We start from the raw sequence: 17,517 nt of genomic DNA, 5'->3' as shown, positions 1-17,517 counted from the left end.
AGGGTAAGCAAGAAAGAGGGCTCACTCCAGGCTGAGCTCCTCAGGAACGGGGCTGGGACCCAAGAACCCCAGCATTTCGAGGTGGGACGGGCCTGGAGAAGGAAATATATAGCCATCATGCTGTGCGTCTCCAGGAGGCCACCCTCTTAGTGACCCCAGAGAACTCATACAAGAACACCCCATGGTTTGCCCTGAAGCCAGGTAACCCAAGTACCCCAGATGCCTCAGCACTAGCTTCAATCTCTCTTACATGTTCATTTCTTCCTTCTTTAGTAGTGCAATCACAGCTCACTGTAGCCTCAAACTGCTGGGCTCAATGGATTCTCCTGCCTTGGCCTCCCAAAGCACTGGGATTATAGACAGGCACTGCCATGCCTAGCTGCATATCTGTCCTCCCACCACCACTACCTCAACAACTACCACCCCCTCTTGCCTGGACCACTACTCATAGCCTCACCAATTGTCCCCTGGCCTCCTCAGCACTGCGCTCTCCTATCCATCCTCTACCCAGTAGCCACATTAACTTCTGAAGTATAAATCTGAACAACTGGCTTAAAACCCTACCTCCTCCTCCCATGGGCCTCCATTTAAATTAGTGGCCCAGTCCCACTGGTCACTCCCTTTGCAAAGCTAAACCACAGGGTCTAGGAACATTTTTCTGGCCCTCACCTGTGACCCCAAAACCTACCAGATCACATTTAGTGAAGAGCAGTGCCAGGCCATTCATACTAGTCTGTGAATGAAGACAGAGAAAGCGGAAAGGCACTGAGGGAATCCAAGCAGGGTGTACAGCACTGATGGTAGCAACTGTTTTGACCTGTGTATGTTGGAGCCTCTTTAGAAACCACCAGAATCACGTACATAGTACATCTGCTTCTCCTAGTCCTAGAGATGGGGTTCAGGAAGGATGCTCTACTTATTTATTTTGTTAATCTGACAGTGGAGGCAGCTCTTAGCATTGGCCTTGGATAGTTTACCCTAAATCAAAGCCATGCCCTCACTGGACAGAGATAGGAGACGCACATCCTCTCCATTAAGAGGATGTTCCCTCCTCTCCATTAAGATCCAGACTTAGGACCAGCCCTCAGCGTAGCCGGGAACTAAAAACTGTAATTGAACCTTCCCCCTCAGATGGCCAAAAGCCCACTGAGGAGGCAGAGCTCTGGGACTCCAGAAGACTACAAAGTCTCTGGGGAAGGTACCAATTCTGCAACTAACTTGCTATGTGGCTCTGGGGAAGTTAAAGGCCTAGACTATCTGGGCCTTAATCCTGGTAGGTAAAGTAGCCCAGCTACCTTCAAAATGGGAATTAAGCTGACTGTGCAGGCAGCTTTCAGCCCACACTTCTGGGAACTTCTGGGCCAGGCTGGTCCAAGTTCAGCGTAGTAACCACCACAATCCCTAAACACTCCCCTTTGAAGCTTCCCTCCCCCTTCACCAAAGAAAAAGCCCAACAGCTCTGTCTAGGAGATAAGGATTGCTGACTCCACAAATTGGGGCTCCACGTCAGGGGACCTGAGAACAGACAGCAAGCCACAGCAGGGTAGGGTGGGGCAGAACTGAGGGAGGCAGAGAGGGCCCATCAGGGGCGCTATGGAGGGACAGGAACAGCCTTGGGAATCCCAGCTCACTCCAAAATCTGACCTAAGAAGTGTCAAAAGAAGGAGCTCTAAGTCATGGGTCTGGATCCATCAACATTTTCGGCAATAACAACAACAACAACAACAACAACATACAGTGTAGTTAAAAGATAGGGGGCCCTTGGATGGCACTGAAGCTCGTCCCAGCACCTTGGGAGGCTGAGGTGGGAGGAATGCTTGAGGCCAGGAGTTTGAGACCAGCCTGGGCAACACAGTGAGACCCTGTCTCTATAAAAAGTTAGTAAATTTGCTGGGCATGGTGCCACACAACCTGTAGTCTCAGGTACTCAAGAGGCTGAGGCAGGAGGATTGCCTGGGCCTAGGAGTTTGGGGTTATAGCAAGCTATGATCGTGACACTGCATTCCAGCCTGGGAAGGAGGGCAAGACTCCATCTCAAAAAAAAAAAAAAAAAAAAAAAAAAAAGAGAGAGAGAGAAAGAGAAAGAAAAAAAAAGAAAAGATAGGGGTTCTTGACACAAATTGCATGAGCTTAAATGACAGCTCCACCACCTGCTATCCCTTAGCTTTATGAGGCTCAGTTTCCTCACCAAATAATGGGAATAACAGTAACTACTTTCACAGGCTAGTGATAAGTGTTAGTAAGCTAACACTGTGTATCTTACTTCGCTATCTCTATGACAATAAGCACTTAATAAAAGTCAGCTATCATTAACCTCCTTGCTGTATCAAACAAGGGCTTCTCAACCCAAGCAGTACATTAGAATCCTTTGAGAAGCTTTAAAAAAAATAATAATGCCAAGGTCCCAACCTACAGCAATTCTAATTTAGTTGTCTGGGGTGGGGGCCCCATACAGCCAGGGTGAGGAACATTGTTTATACCATTTATTGATCACTTTCTCAAAAATAAGGCACTATGCTAAGTACTTTCCAGGTGAAAACAGAATTAATCTGTTCACACAACAAATATTTTTGATGGCTATATTACAAGTAGCAAGAATAGAGTAGTGAGAAGACAAAGCCCTCAGCCTTCATATGCTTCAGAATCTGATAAATAGGATTTTAAAGCACAGATTCTCTAAGGTGAGTGAAATAAAGCAATAACTGTATGATGGGGTGGGAGAGTGTGCAATATTTTAGCATAAGAAGACAGGAAAAGCCACTGAGGAGGTCTTTGAGCTGATATCTGAATGAGAAGGCAGCAAGGCCTGTAAAGATGTAGGGGTCCTAGGGAGGGTGGTTCACACCTGTAACCCTAGTACTTTAGAAGGCCTGGTTGGGGAGGATTACCTGAGGCTAGGAATTTGAGACCAGCCTGGGCAACAAAACAAGACACCTTCTTTTAAAAAAAAAAAAGGTGGGTGCAATGGCTCATGCCTGTAATCCTAGCACTTTGGGAGGCTGAGGCGGGCGGATCACCTGAGGTTGGGAGTTCAAGACCAGCTTGACCAACATGGAGAAACCTCGTCTCTACTAATAATACAAAAATTAGCCAGGTGTGGTGGCACATGCCAGTAATCCCAGCTATTTGGGAGGCTGAGGCACAAGAATTGCTTGAACCTGGGAGGCGGAGGTTGTGGTGAGCCGAGTCACACCACTGCACTCCAGCCTGAGCACAAAGAGCAAAACTCCGTCTAAAAAAAAAAAAAAAAATAGGGGACCAGCATTCCAGTCAGAGGAAACAGACAGTATAAAGCCCTGAAGGGAAGACCAAGTAGATAGGAATCCATGGCACCAACAGCCTGAATGCTTCCACGACCCTGAGACCAGCAGGGCAGCATACTACTGCCAAGAAATGACCCCCCCAAATCAGCCCTCCCTGCTGCAATTCCCTGGAGTGGGGAGTCATTAATAATAATGGTATGTAATAAGGCTGGTTACCACTGGCTAAGTGTTAATTTCACATGCACTACCTGAACTTCAAGGCAGAAGCTACTACCAGGGCTTCCATTTTACAGATGAGAGACAAAACTCAGAGAGGTCAACTCACTTCTGGCCAATCAGGCAGGAAGGCAGTAGGAAAGCTGGGATACAAACCAGGTTTCTGCAAGTGCAGAAATAATTCTCCATTCTCTAAACTTCTCAAAGTCACAAAAGTCTCCAGGTTGTTGCATCTGAGGCTCACCAAGAGTGAGAAGCTCCAGTCACAGCACCTGTCAAACTTCAGGGCACACACTGAATCTAGTTCCCTGTTGTAGCCCCAATGCCTAGCATAGCACAGTCCAACAGAATTTTCTGCAATGATGGAATATTTTATATCTGTACTGTCCAAGAAATGCGAGAGTACCTAGTCACTGTGGCTGAACATCTGAAATGTGACAAACGCAGCAAAACATTTTCATTTTATCTAAATTTAAATAACCACATGTGGTGAGGGGCTACTATATTGGATGGGTTCAGCAGACCTGATAAAGGCATGATCCCATTCCACGTTACAAAACAAGAAAGGGCAACACAGTGGGGTCAGGTTACTTGTCCAAAATAACAGAGCTAGTGTGGGACAGAGGGAGAATCAATGGTGGCTATTCTTATAGTTTCAACTAAACAGATCACATGGGGCAGGAGGAACACTGAAGTTAACCCTCCAGGTGGTCACTCAACAGAAAGGTCTTCACGCAAGCTATAAAAAGAGGATAATGGCCCCAGACCTGTGTCTGGCTCCTGTTTTGTTTTGTTTTGTTTTGTTTTAGAGAGAGATGGAGTCTCTCTGTGTTGCCCAGGCTGGTCTCAAACTCTTGGGCTTAAGCGATCTTTCTGCCTCAACCTCCCAAAGTGCTGGGATTATAGGCATGAGTCACCACACCTGGCATGGATCCTAATTTAAGCACTTACTATATGTTAACTTTTAAATTAGCTCAAGTACTTGCACACAGGTTCCATCTAATTTTCATCTGTTTTGGGGTGGTGGCGGAGTCTATTTTGCACACAAGGAAAGATGAAGGTTTCAAAGATTAGGCTCCTGTCAGGCACCAGCTGACAAGTAGCCAATTTGAGATCTGAACCCACGGCTGTCTGGCTTCTAAGGTCCATTTCACTTTACAATAACAGCTTCAGGAAGTGGCCTCAGACTTGCAGAGTTGAACCCAGTTCAGTCTGGCTTCCAAGGGTTCTGTCCACTCTACCCATATCCGCTTCTTGGAGAAGCCCCAGCCTTTATTCTTGGTTACCCTATATTATCCTTTATAGAGCCTACAAATCCCTGGACTCAGCTACAGACACCTGGTAACTCACTCTGCCAGCTGGGAAAGAACAGACACACACTCTCCTTCCCCCACTCCCAGCTGAATTCAGATATTTGCCTGGGTTTACGCCTGAGAAGACGATACAGAAATACAGCCCAAGCAGCCACTGACCTCCAGCCTTGGGGCCGGGTGGAGGGGTGTGAGTGAGTGGTGCCATACACTTGTCTGCCCATCACGAACTGAGCACCATGCTAAGTGCTTTACACATCTGATCGTGCCAATTCCTCCCAACCACCCAGAGGGAAATAGTTCTTGTAATCCCTTCTTTGGAGACAGGTCAGAAAGGTCCTCTTCTAAATGGGCACAATTCAGATCTGACTCCAAGGCTGGAATAGTTCACAAGGGTTAGCTAAGCCAATAAGGGGCAACTAGTCACGAACAACTTATTAGGTGCAAAGAGCAGCGCTGGGGATAAGACCTGCAGGGTGTCTCCAGCAAGGGACTGTTTCACATAAGTGGGACCAAAGCTCCTACAGTGGAGGAGGAGGACTGGAGGAAGGTGTGCAAGGGGACTTATCTGGTGGAGGAGGAAGGACTTCCCTAAAGAAATGATGCCTGAGAAATTTTGGGGTTTTTCTTTCTAAGACAGAATCTTGTTCTATCACCCAGGCTGGAGTGCAGTGGCGTGATCACACTTCACTGTAGCCTCCACCTCCCAGGCTCAAGCAATCCTCCCACCTCAGTCTTCCAGGTAGCTGGCACACACCACCACACCTGGCTAACTTTTGTGTATTTTGTAGAGATGGGGTTTCACCATGTGGTCCAGGCTGGTCTTGAACTCCTGGGCTCAAGCAATCCGTCTGCCTCAGCCTCCCAAAGTGTTGGTATTACAGGCATGAGGCACTGCATCTGGCCGAGAAAGTTATTGTGGAGCCCAATACTGCCAGTACTAGAGTGAAGCCCTTGGAACTGTCAAGATACACACATCTGAAGGCAATGAGCTCCTGAAAGGGAGTGTGTGGTGAAGTGACGGAGAGTTAAGGGAGCTGCACACCTGGGTCTTCCCTTGGGCCTCGGGCACCCAACTCAAAGATCAGCACCCTGCTGTCTTCCAAGGATGCCACTTAAAGCAGAAACTGTGCCAAGGTCCTCTTTTCTCAAGAGAGAATACAAAGAAACCTCCCAGATAGGCTAGGTGTGGTGGCTCACGCCTATAATCCCGGCACTTTAAGAGACCAAGGCAGGTGGATCACTTGAGGTCAGGAGTTCGAGACCAGCCTGGCCAACACAGTGAAACTCCGTCTCTACTAAAAATACAAAGATTAGCCAGGCATGGTGGTGCATGCCTGTAATCTCAGCTACTAGGGAGGCTGAGGCAGGAGAACTGCTTGAACCAGGAGGTAGAGGTTGCAGTGAGCTGAGATCAGGACATTGCACTTCAGCCTGGGCAACAAGAGTGAAACTTCATCTCAAAAAAAAAAAACAAAAAACCAACAAAACCTCCCAGATAGCACCAGTTTTCTCCACTAAGGAAAACATGGCTTCTGTGTAAAGAGCCCTCCCTCAAAGCCTTTTCGCCCTGGACCAGTTTCCAGGCACTGTCCCAGGTGGGTATACTAAGTTTCATCTCAGGAAAAGGCTGGGGCACCCCCTTGTGAGACACTCAGGAGAAAGCTGTGTGTGTCACAGCCACATTCTAATAGCAAGTTTTATGCAGTTACTATATTCCAGTCACGGCGCTTCAGCCTTTGCTTGTATTCTGGTTAATTGTCCCAACAGTCCCTTAGAGATACTGTCAAATCCCCATTGGAAGAAACTACAGATCAGAGAAGTGATTACTGGCTGAGACACACACAGCAAGTTAGCAAGAGGGCCGGGACATGAACCTAGCACTCTTGCTCTCTAGTATACACGTGTTCTCAATAGTAACATTATCTCCATCTTTCCAAAGAAGTCACTCGTCGTCAAGAAGCTGCAGAAGAGCCATTTCTCCACCTGGCGCTCCTAAATCATGGCAAGGAAGGGTAAGCAAGCTAACAAAAAGCAGGGCACAAACCATGCACCGACCGAGGTAGGACCCCCAGAAACCACGGTGCTCAGAGAAGAGCAGGGATTTCCCTGGGGTCACACAGCACTCCACCAAATCCCACGTCCAGAATACAACCTCCACCGCACTCCAGGCCTGTAAACTAAAGCAACGAGAAGCTCCTAGTGCCAAGCAATCTCCGAAATTATAAGGTCAAAGAATGCTGCTATTCAGTGGAGTTAATGAATAAAGCCTCTCTCTAAGCCCATCGTGGGCCTCAATGGTCTCATCCCGTAAAATGGGGCTATAACGTAGGTTGTATTTTACTGGTTTAGTCCTGAGAACTCAGGTTAAAGGCGAAAAAACCTTAGAGCCTGGTATCTAGTAGATGCATAATAAATGATAAGATGTCCATCATCGCTGCTGCTGGTGGTGGAGTGCGAACAGTCAGTATGGTTAGGTCCAGCCTAACTCCGGGTCTCCCTGCAGAGTCCCTCCGGGCTATGCTGGGGTGCGGCGAGGGGGTGTGGGGACGGCGCGAAGAGAGGACGGGGAGGAATTTCTGGAAAACAAACTTCTGGGGCCTCAGACCACTTACTTAGCAGAGCGCAGCCTAACCCGCGCTTCGCTTCGGGAGCCGCGACCGGGATTGTCCCTTCTCTCTCCACCTTTGGCTGCCGCCGCCGCGTACTGGGCGGCCCGCCAAGCCCCCAGAGCCCCCGCGCCCTCCCTCCAAAGCAGGGGTGCGGGGGGCAGGGGATGAGGTCGACTTTCGCTGGCCAGTCCCGGCGCTAGGGGACAGGAGCCGGGACGCACCCCAGAAAGGGTCCTCAGCCCGCCGGCTCCCGAGAAGAGGAAGGGACTCCGCGGAAGGGGGCGGGGAGGAGGAGTGGTCGGGCCGCTCCGGTCGGGATTTGCCCGGACTTGAAGACGCTCAGGAGCCCAAAGCCCAGCGAGCCTCGAGAAGGCTTCTCCCTCATTGGCCAGGAGTAGGAGGGAGCCGAGGAGGGCTCCGCTGCCCCGGGGAGGGGGGAGGGGAGAGGAGGGGAAGGGGAGGGGGAGGGGTGCCGAGGGCCGCGGCTGCCAGTTGATGCAACCCCGGTCCCGGGTTACACGCTCGGCTTTCCCTCCGCGAGCCCGGAGCGCACCGACTCAGCTCCGGACAGCCTGCGGCTCAGACGCGGGTCAGCGTTCCAGGGAAGAGGGGCGTCGCGCGGCCGCCGCTTACCTCTCCGGGGCCCGAGCCGCCGACGCCGCCCGGGGCGAACTGCAGGTAGCCCTTGAGCTCCGCGCGGCACTCGGAGTCAGCCACGATCATGGTGCGCGCCAGTACCCGGCCGTGGCTAGCCGATGACCCGTGCACCCCAGCGGGTTTCGGACGGGCGCCCTAAGGGAGCGGGGACTGGGCGCCACCGGGGAGCTTCTAGAATCCTGGGGCGTCTCTCGGGGCTACAGAACGCTCCGGAATCCGAGAACGGCCGCTGTGGTGCTGGACTCTTCCCCCAGTCGGGTTTCGAGAACGGCGAACGGCCTCGGGGGCCTGGGAAGGGCCGCGGCACAGGGGTTTTCACGGCCTCGGAAGTCCACAGGGGCCAGGGCTGCTCGCGGACTCAGCGCTCCTCAGCATCCCCGCCGCGGAACTGCCAGTGCTCGCCGGGCTCTAGACCCCAGCAGCTCAGCCCGCTGCGGTCCCCGGGGGAGGGCGGGGACACAAAAGCCCCGCGGCCCAGCCAATCAGAGGTCTGTTTCCCTGGGGAGGCGGGAAAGACTCCGCCCCCTGGAGTCAATGGCTTCGCCAATCAGCACCGGGGAACGCCCGGAACTCTGGGAGTTGTAGTCCGCCTCGGGCGAATGCTGCAAACTTTTGCAAGACGGTTTAGTCAGATCGCTGGCAATACCAGACGACAGTGACAGCCTGAAGAGTCATTTGGGTTGCGTGGTGAAAAGAGACTTCACTGGGCTAGGACAGACAGCCGAGTGTGAAATCTCTCCTAAATGAATTCTTCATCTTTTCAGTTCCTGGAGGGACTGGTTAGGGTTAGCAGAGGTTTGGCTCCTGTCCTATCCGGTGTTGCTAATTATATAACTGAACCCCAGATATTTAGAGGGTACAACCCTGCTCCCCACTAGCCTCGGGGAAGCTCCAAAGGTGACAGACACAGGTAATTCACATTATTTGTGGAGTCTCAGGAAAAGCCTTCATTCCTTGAAAACCTCAATCCCTATTGCTGAAAGTTTTCTTCCTTCTGCTACCAGTCTTGGCTTCCACCCCTGCCAGCCTCCTCGAAACTTTGTAACAAGGTGTTCTGCTGGATCTATTCTCACATCTCCCTCTGGCCACTCCTTCTCTGACTACTCTTTCACCACCCACTCCCTAAAACGTGGGTGCTTCCCCAGTTTCTGTTTTTATCCCTCTTCCCTCCAGACATTCTCCCTGATCTCATCCACTTCCTGGCCTTCAACTCTCCTTTTGCCAGAAAGTTGCCTCTACCAACACCTCAGCACCTCAAAGCTAAATTCATTTTCTACTCACTTCAAACGGAGCCTCTTCCTTCACAGTTTTCCTTCAGACCTCCTTAAAGTTATTGTTTATTCTAGACAGGGAATCCTGGCAGGGGTGACCGTGGAGAAGACCCCCAATGTCCCCCTCTTGAGACTTCTGAGTCTAGGCTTACAATTCCAAAGATGAAACCGACTTTGTCTCCTGCCTCCAGCGTCTTGGGAGAAGGAAATTAATCTCACCCTCCCCTAAGCTCCCAAGGCACTTGAGCTGGATCTCTTTTAACATGTATCATATTCTACCTTGTTTATTTTTTTTTAAGTAGAGATAGGGTCTCACTATGTTGCCCAGGCTGGTCTCAAACTCCTGAGCTCAAGCCAATCTCTCACTTCAGCCTCCCAGAGTGCTAGGATTACAAGCATGAGCCACCATGCCTCCCACATTCTACCTTGTATTGTAATTCTCTATATACATGTTTTATCTGACCCTTTTTTCTTTTTATTAGTATTGTTTTTTAGAGATGGGGTTTATCTGTTACCCAGACTGGAGTACAGTAGCATGTTCATAGCACACTGCAGCTTCGAATTCCTGGGCTCAAGCGATATCCCCTCCTCAGCCCCCCAAGTCACTGGGGCTACTCTTTCACCACCCACTCCCTAAAACGTGGGTGTCTCTGAGTCTGAGCACTACTGAGTCTGGCTTATCTAATCTTTTTTTTCCATTTTGAGATGAAGTTTCAGTCTATCATCAGGCTTGAGTGCAGTGGTGTGATCTCAGCTAACTGCAACCTATGCCTCCCAGGTTCAAACAATTCCCCTGCCTCAGCCTCCGAAGTAGCTGGGACTCCAGGCGCGCACCACCACGCCCAGCTAATTTTTTGTATTTTAGTAGAGCCGGGGTTTCGCCATGTTGATCAGGATAGTCTCGATATCCTGATCTCATGAACCACCTGCCTCGGCCTCCCAAAGTGTTTGGATTACAGGCGTGAGCCACCATGCCCGGCCATCAGATCTTTTTAATTACAAACTCCTTTTTGAGGGCAGGGTCAACATTTTTTTTTTTTTTTAGATGGAGTCTTGCTCTTTTGCCCAGGCTGGAGCACAGTGGCACAATCTCGCTCACTGTAGCCTCTGCCTCCCAGGTTCAAGTGATTCTCCTGCCTCAGACTCTTGAGTAACTGGGATTACAGGTACATGCCACCACACCTGGCTAATTTTTGTATTTTTAGTAGAGATGGGATTTCATCATGTTGGTCAGGCTGGTCTCAAACTCCTGACCTCATGATTTGCCCACCTCGGCCTCCCAAAGTACTGGGATTACAAGCCTGAGCCATCATGCACAGCCGGCAGGATTTACATCTTGACATCTGTCTCCTTCCCTGTGTCACCTAGCACAATGTCCTGTCAATCATATGCCCTTAATCACTGAATCTTCCTTTGCATTAACTTCCCCTCTAAACTACCCTGTATCAGCTTCAGCTTTAATTTAAAAAATGTACCATGTAATGTCGAAGTCCAGATCAAAAGGCTTCACTGGTATTTCAGAATCAAGATCAAACTCCTTGGACGGGCACAGTTGCTCATGCCTATAATCCCAGCACTTTGGGAGGCCAAGGCAGGCAGATCACCTGAGGTCAGGAATTCAAGACCAGCCTGGCCAAAATGGTGGAACCCCATCTCTACTGAAAATATGAAATTTAGCCAAGCATGGTGGTGCATGCCTGTAGTCCCAGCTACTCGGGAGGCTAAGGCAGGAGAATCACTTGAACCCAGGAGGGAGAGGTTGCAGTGGGTCGAGATCGTGCTGCTGCACTCTAGCCTGGGTGACAGGGCAAAAGTCTGTCTCGAAAAAAAAAAAAAATCAAACTCCTATGTTAACATTCAAGGTTTGCCAAGATGTGCCTTAATCTACCCTTCCATTCTTCTTCTTCTTCTCCTTCTTCTTCTTCTTCTTTTTTTTTTTTAAAGACAGAGTTTCACCATGTTGACCAGGCTGGTCTCGAAGTCCTGACCTCAAAAGATTCACCAGGCTTGGCCTCCCAAAGTGCTGGGATTACAGGCGTGAGCTACTACACCCAGCCTACCCTTCCATTCTTACTACCTGCAACAGCCTCCTCTCTTGTTTGGCCTTCAAATCTTTCTTTCAGTACTCTTCCTTGCAAATTTTTACCCATTGAAATTGTATCCATCATTCAATGCCTTCATTCCTGTTTGTAGCCTGAAGGAAGACTTTAAAATGACACATCCTTCAAAAAGCTCAACTGAAAGTAATCTCGCTCAGTCCTCAACACCTTCAACACATTCTGTTTCTCTTTCTACCACTGATCTCCAAACTTGGTGTACATACCTTAATTTAAAATATCTTTGATATTGTGTATATATCTCACCACTTCCCTCTACTAATAATGGAATATCGTATTGACCACTTGTACAAAGTGAGGAAACTAGAGCTCAGAAAGGTAAAATTGGCCGGGCATGGTGGCTAACACCTGTAATCCCAGCATTTGTGGAGGCCAAAAGGGAGGCTCCCTTGAGCCCAAGAGTTCGTGACTAACTGGGTCAACATGGAGAAACCTTGTACTCACAGAAAATACAAAAATCAGCCAGGTGTGGTGGCATGTGCCTATAATCCCAGCTACTTGGGAGGCTGAGGTGGGAGAATCGATTGAGCATAGGCAGTTGACACTGCAGTGAGCCATGATTATGCCAATACATTAAAGCCTGGGTGACAGTGAGATGCTGTTTCAAAAAAAAAAAAAAAAGACCCTGTCTTAAAATAAAATAGGTAAAATTTCTTTGATTAAGTTTGGAGAAACAAATAATCTAGAGGTGGGCACAGTGACTCATGCCTGTAATCAAAGCACTTTGGGAGACTGAGGCAGGCGGATCACGAGGTCAGGAGTTCGAGACCAGCCTGGACAACATGACAAAAACCTGTCTCTACTAAAAATACAAAAATTAGGCGCACATGGTGGCAAGCACCTGTAGTCCCAGGCACTCAGGAGGCTGAGGCAGGAGAGTCGCTTGAACCTGGGAAGCAGAGGCTGCAGTGAGCTGAGCTCATACCGTTGCACTACAGCCTGGGTGACAAGAGCAAGACTGTTTCAAAAAAAAAAAAAAAAGTCATGTTTGCACTATACCGTAGTCTATTAAGCACGTAACAGCATTTGTCTAAAAAAAAAAAGTACAGGGATTTCCCCTCTGGGGTCCCCTTCCACATTCTTCGTGGAAGTTTTCTCTCTTCTTTTTTTCTTTTTTGAGACGGAGTTTCACTCTTGTTGCCCAGGCTGGAGTGCAATGGTGCCATCTCGGCTCACCGCAGCCTCCGCCTCCTGGGTTCAAGCAATTCTCCTGCCTCAGCCTCCTGAGTAGCTGGGATTACAGGCGCGCGCCAACATGCCCAGCTAATTTTTTTGTATTTTTAGTAGAGGCGGGGTTTCACCATGTTGACCAGGATGGTCTTGATCTCTTGACCTTGTGATCCACCGGCCTCAGCCTCCCAAAGTGCTGGGATTACAGGCATGAGCCACCGTGCCCAGCTCTTTTTTTCTTTTTAAAAAAAAAATACATACCTTAATTTAAAAATATTTTATTGCTGGGCGCGGCGGCTCACTCCTGTAATCCCAGCACTTTGGGAGGCAGGCGGCTCACTTGAGGTCAGGAGTTCAAGACCAGCCTAGCCAACATGGCGAAACGCTGTCTCTACTAAAAATACAAAAATTAGCTGGGTGTCGTGGCTCACGCCTGTAATCCCAGCACTTTGGGAGGCTGAGGCGGGTGCATCACAAGGTCAAGAGATTGAAACCATCCTGGCCAGCATGGTGAAAACCCGTCTCTACTAAAAAATACAAAAATTAGCTGGGTGTGGTGGTGCACGCCTGTAATCCCAACTACTTGGGAGGCTGAGGCAGGAGAATTTCTTGAACCCGGGAGGCTGAGGTTGCAGTGAGCCAAGATTGCCCCACTGCACTCCAGTCTGGCGCCTGGTGACAGAGCAAGACTCTGTCTCAAAATAATAATAATAATAATAATAATTAGCCGAGTATACTGGCAGGTGCCTGCAATCCAGCCACTCAGGAGGCAGGAGAACCGCTTGAATCTGGGAGGTGAAGGTTGCTGTGGGCTGAGATCACACCACTGCACTCCAGCCTAAGCAACAGAGCAAGACTCAAAAAAAAAAAAAAAAAAACTGTATAGACAAAAATGCCAATATCATCTCAGCACCTGGCTTGTCGGCTTGTTTCGCTTTCTTGTCATTCATGTGTTTTTTGGAGTAGCACTTAAAATTTTTCTTTAAGAATGTTTTTTGGCTGAGTGCAGTTGCTCATGCCTGTAATCCTAGCACTTTGGGAGGATGAGGCAGGTGGATCACGAGGTCAGGAGTTCAAGACCAGCCTGGCCAACATGGTGAAACCATGTCTCTACTAAAAATACAAAATTAGCTGGGTGTGGTGGTGTGTGCCTGTAATCCTAGCTACTCGAGAGGCTGAGGCAAGAGAACCACTTGAACCCAAGAGGCAGAGGTTGCAATGAGCCGATACCATACCATTGTACTCCACCCTGGGTGACAGAGTGGGACTCTGTCTCAAAAAAAAAAAAAAAAAAAAAAGAATGTTTCCTTTGTATTCTCAACTTGGCTATTTGGCTTAAGAGACCTAGCTTTTGGCCTTCCTTGGCCTTCCGCATGCATTCTGCACTAAGCTTGATTTCTAGCTTTTGATTTAAAGTGAAAGACATGCAGCTAGGCTCGGTGGCTCATGCCTGTAATCCCAGCACTTTGCGGGGGCCACAGCAGGAGGAGCTTGAGCCCAGGAGTTTGAGACCAGCCTGGGCAACATAACGAGACTCTGTCCCTACAGAAAATAAGAAAATTAGCTGGACATGGTGGTGCATGCCTGTAATCCCAGCTACTTGGAAAGCTGAGGCAGGAGGATTGCTTGAGCAATGCATTCCAGCCTGAACGACAGAGCAAAACCCTGTCTCAAATAAATAAGTAAATAAATAAAGTGAGAGACAAGCAAATCTTCCTTTCGCTTGAACACTTAGAGGCCACTGTAGGATTATTAATTGGCCGAATTTGAATATTGTCGTGTCTAAGGGAACAGGAGCCCAAGGAGACTGGGAGAGAGACAGGGAAACCACCAGGCTGGTAGAGCAGCTAGAACACAGAACATTTATCAGTTAAATTTTCAGTCTTATGTGGGCATAATTCCTGGCTCCCAAACACAGTTACAGTAGTAAACAGCAAAGGTAAATGATCACAGAGCACCATAACAGATATAATAATAATGAAAAAGATTGAACTATTATGAGAATTACTGAAACGTGGACGGGAGACACTGAGTGAGCCATGCTGTTGGAAAATGGCACTGATAGACTTGCTTGAGGCAGGGTTGACACAAATGTTTATCTGTAAAAAATGCAGCATGTGGCCAGGCATGGTGTGGCCAGCACTTTGGGAGGCAGAAGTGGGTGAATCACCTGAGGTCAGGAGTTCGAGACCAGCTTGGCTAACATCACAAAACCCTGTCTCTACTAAGAATACAAAAATTAGCTGGCAGAGTGGCAAGTGCCTGTAATCCCAACTACTCGGGAGGCTGAGGTAGTAGAATTGCTTGAACCTGGGAGGCAGAGGTTGCAGTAAGCCAAGATCGCGCCACTGCACTTCAGTCTGGAGACAGAACAAGACTGTCTCAAAAGAAAATTCAGTATCTGTAAAGCACAATAAAGTGCAGCACAGTAAAAAACAAGATATGCTTGTAGTGAGTCGTCAGTGAATATTTTTGAATGAATGTATGAGTTACCCTCCTCTGTTAAATAACTCCTTAGAATCTTTAAGGAAGTCTCTAAATCATTCCCAAAGCTTCATTTACATAGTAACTTTGTGAGAAAGAAAAGCCAAAAATTCTTTGAAAAATTTTTTTTCTTTTTTGAGACAGTCTCCCTCTACTCTGTCACCCAGGCTGGAGTGTAGTGGTGTGTAATCATAGCTGACTGCAACCTCAGATTCTTGGGCTCAAACTATCTTCCCAAGTATCGAGGACTATAGGTGTGCACTATGCTGTCCACCCAATTTCTTTTTATTTTCTGTAGAGACAGGGGTCTCAGTATGTTACCCAGACTGGTCTCAAATTCCCAGTCTCAACTTTCTAAAGTGCTGGGATTGGCTGGGTGCAGTGGCTCACGCCTGTAATCCTAGTGCTTTGCGAGGCTGAGGTGGGTGGATCACCTGAGGTCAGGAATTCAAGACCAGCCTGGCCATCATGGTGAAACCCCATCTTTTTTAAAAAAGAAATTATATTAATAATTAAAAAACAAATAAATAAATAAATAAGTGCTGGGATTACAGGTGTGAGCCACTGAACCTGACTTGAAATTCTCATTTTTTTTTTCTTTTTTTGAGATGGAGTTTTGCTGTGTTGCCTAGGCTGGAGTGCAGTTGCATAATCTCATCTCACTGGAACCTCTGCTTCCTGGGTTCAATCGATTCTATTATCTCCATCTCCTGAGTAGCTGGGACTACAGGTGCACACCACCATGCCTGGCTAATTTCTGTATTTTTTGTAGAGATGGGGGTTCACTACATTGCCCAGGCTGGTGTTGAACTCCTGAGCTCAAGCAATCTGCCTATCTCGGACTCCCAAAGTTCAAGGATTACAGGTGTGAGCCACCATGCCTAGCCTTGATATTATTAATTGATCTTTTGTGACGTAGTCTCCAAGAAAGAAAAGCCAGGAAGAAGCACAGACATTAAGAGTTACTGAGCACCAGCAAGAATTCAGCATACATCACTGTCTCAGGTAACTCTCACCACAGCCTTGTGAAATAGGCTATTGCGTCTCCATTTGACTGATAGAAAACTGAGGCTCAAGAGGTAACACGTCTGGGCCAAGGTCAGATAGCTTGGTAATAAGGATTCAAACCCAGGCAGAAATGACTCCTGTGCAGAAACTCTACCTCTCCATTGGTGAGACAAACACATGAATATGTAGGAAGCAGGCTGGCAGAAGGAACTGATGCTTAAAGCAGATATATTAATTGGGAGTGAAAAACATAACTGTCAAGGGACCTATAATGAGAGGCCAGGGCATTCCTCTTTGTAGGAGAGCCTTTACTGAAAGCCAAATTATCATCTGAAGGTAGGTAGGGCAGCTGGAATTTGAGCAAGTGAAAAGACAATTACTGAACCGCCCAACTCAGCAACTAACTGCTGGTTGGGGCTCCAGTTCCTTCCTTCCCTCTTTCATTCAGTAAATATTTATTTACCATCTTGTGTGTACTAGGTGCTGTGTCTGGCTCTGGGAAATCTAGTGGTGAAGCTAGCAGCCCAGCAGGGCATGGCAGGGTGCCACTGGCTGGGCACATTCCTCCCCTCCCTACTGCCTTGTATTTTTGGTTCGGTAAAGATCTCCTTCTCCTGTTGCCATACTCTCAACTCTTGCATCAGCTATGCTGAGGCCACTGATTGGCCAAAGCTATTTTTATTCCTCAATCACATTCCAGTCCCAAAGATACACCTGCCTAGACTGGATTTGAAATGTTTTTGAGATGTCTTCAGCTTAGATCATTTTTCAAATTATGACCTTTATGTGATTCTAACCTGTTCTGTATTCATTCTTCCTGAATTAGTTTTCTAGTCTCAAATTCTGGGACCACTTTACTATAATGACCTTGTAATGGGACCATTCTGGGGACTGTGATTTATCACCCCAGATGTCATTTTCTGAGCTCTTCTTGGTTTCCTTCCCCATTTGCTAATCTCAGATACAATTCCTGCCCAGGGGGAGCTTTCAGATAAGAAGTTCCACTCCAATTGGTTTGATAAAGCCAAAGGAGACCCACCCTCCAAGGCTTGTTCATACAGTAATTCAATTACTCATTAAGCAGGCCTTGTGCTAGGTGCTGAGGGAGGTCCCTCCTGCACAGAGCTGACAGGTGCTGAGCTGTCAAGCTACACAACCAAAATTGTCCTCTGGAGTTGTACATTAGCAGGCAGGACAACCACAGACTCCCAGAAACAAAGCCAACTATCTCCTAAGGGCACTCCCCAGGGGTCAGGCAACTCGGGTGCCAGCTTTTAGTCAAGTAACCCAAACTGAATTTTTTTTTCCAGCTCTTAGAATCTGTTTCCCTACCTGTAAAACAAAGAAATAGAAATTAGCACTAATCTTCCAAAGCCGCTATGGTGACAACTGGTGCCACAGAGAACTGG

At 48.2% G+C, this 17,517-nt stretch overlaps 2 protein-coding genes across 3 annotated transcripts in view; one reads left to right on the top strand and one right to left on the bottom strand.

Moving 5' to 3' along the window:
• Window positions 1-8,454, bottom strand: part of SESN2 (sestrin 2) — a 21,098-nt gene extending 12,644 nt beyond the window's left edge. For both annotated transcript variants that reach the window (XM_002750512.7, XM_035308390.3), the window contains exon 1: window positions 8,035-8,454. In XM_002750512.7, the coding sequence (XP_002750558.1) occupies window positions 8,035-8,124 (90 nt within the window). In that variant the 5' untranslated portion in view covers window positions 8,125-8,454. The remainder of the gene's footprint in view (window positions 1-8,034) is intronic.
• Window positions 7,892-17,517, top strand: LOC144576960 (uncharacterized). The gene is made up of 3 exons (XM_078330905.1): window positions 7,892-8,546; window positions 16,020-16,105; window positions 17,419-17,517. Exons 1-3 carry the CDS (start codon window positions 8,157-8,159, stop codon window positions 17,423-17,425), a joined length of 483 nt encoding a protein of 160 aa, XP_078187031.1. The 5' UTR covers window positions 7,892-8,156; the 3' UTR covers window positions 17,426-17,517.

The sequence above is a fragment of the Callithrix jacchus genome, chromosome 7 (assembly GCF_049354715.1).
Source record: "Callithrix jacchus isolate 240 chromosome 7, calJac240_pri, whole genome shotgun sequence".
NCBI classification, from domain to species: domain Eukaryota; kingdom Metazoa; phylum Chordata; class Mammalia; order Primates; family Cebidae; genus Callithrix; species Callithrix jacchus.
Note: the sequence above shows the minus strand (reverse complement) of the source record. Positions and strands in the feature narration are given on the sequence as shown.

Coding starts and splice junctions, on each gene's coding strand:
- LOC144576960 (XM_078330905.1), top strand. CDS start 8,157: ATGACCCGTGCACCCCAGCGGGTTTCGGACGGGCGCCCTAAGGGAGCG. Junction 8,547..16,019: donor CGCGGCCCAGCCAATCAGAG/GTCTGTTTCCCT, acceptor TTTGTGACGTAG/TCTCCAAGAAAGAAAAGCCA.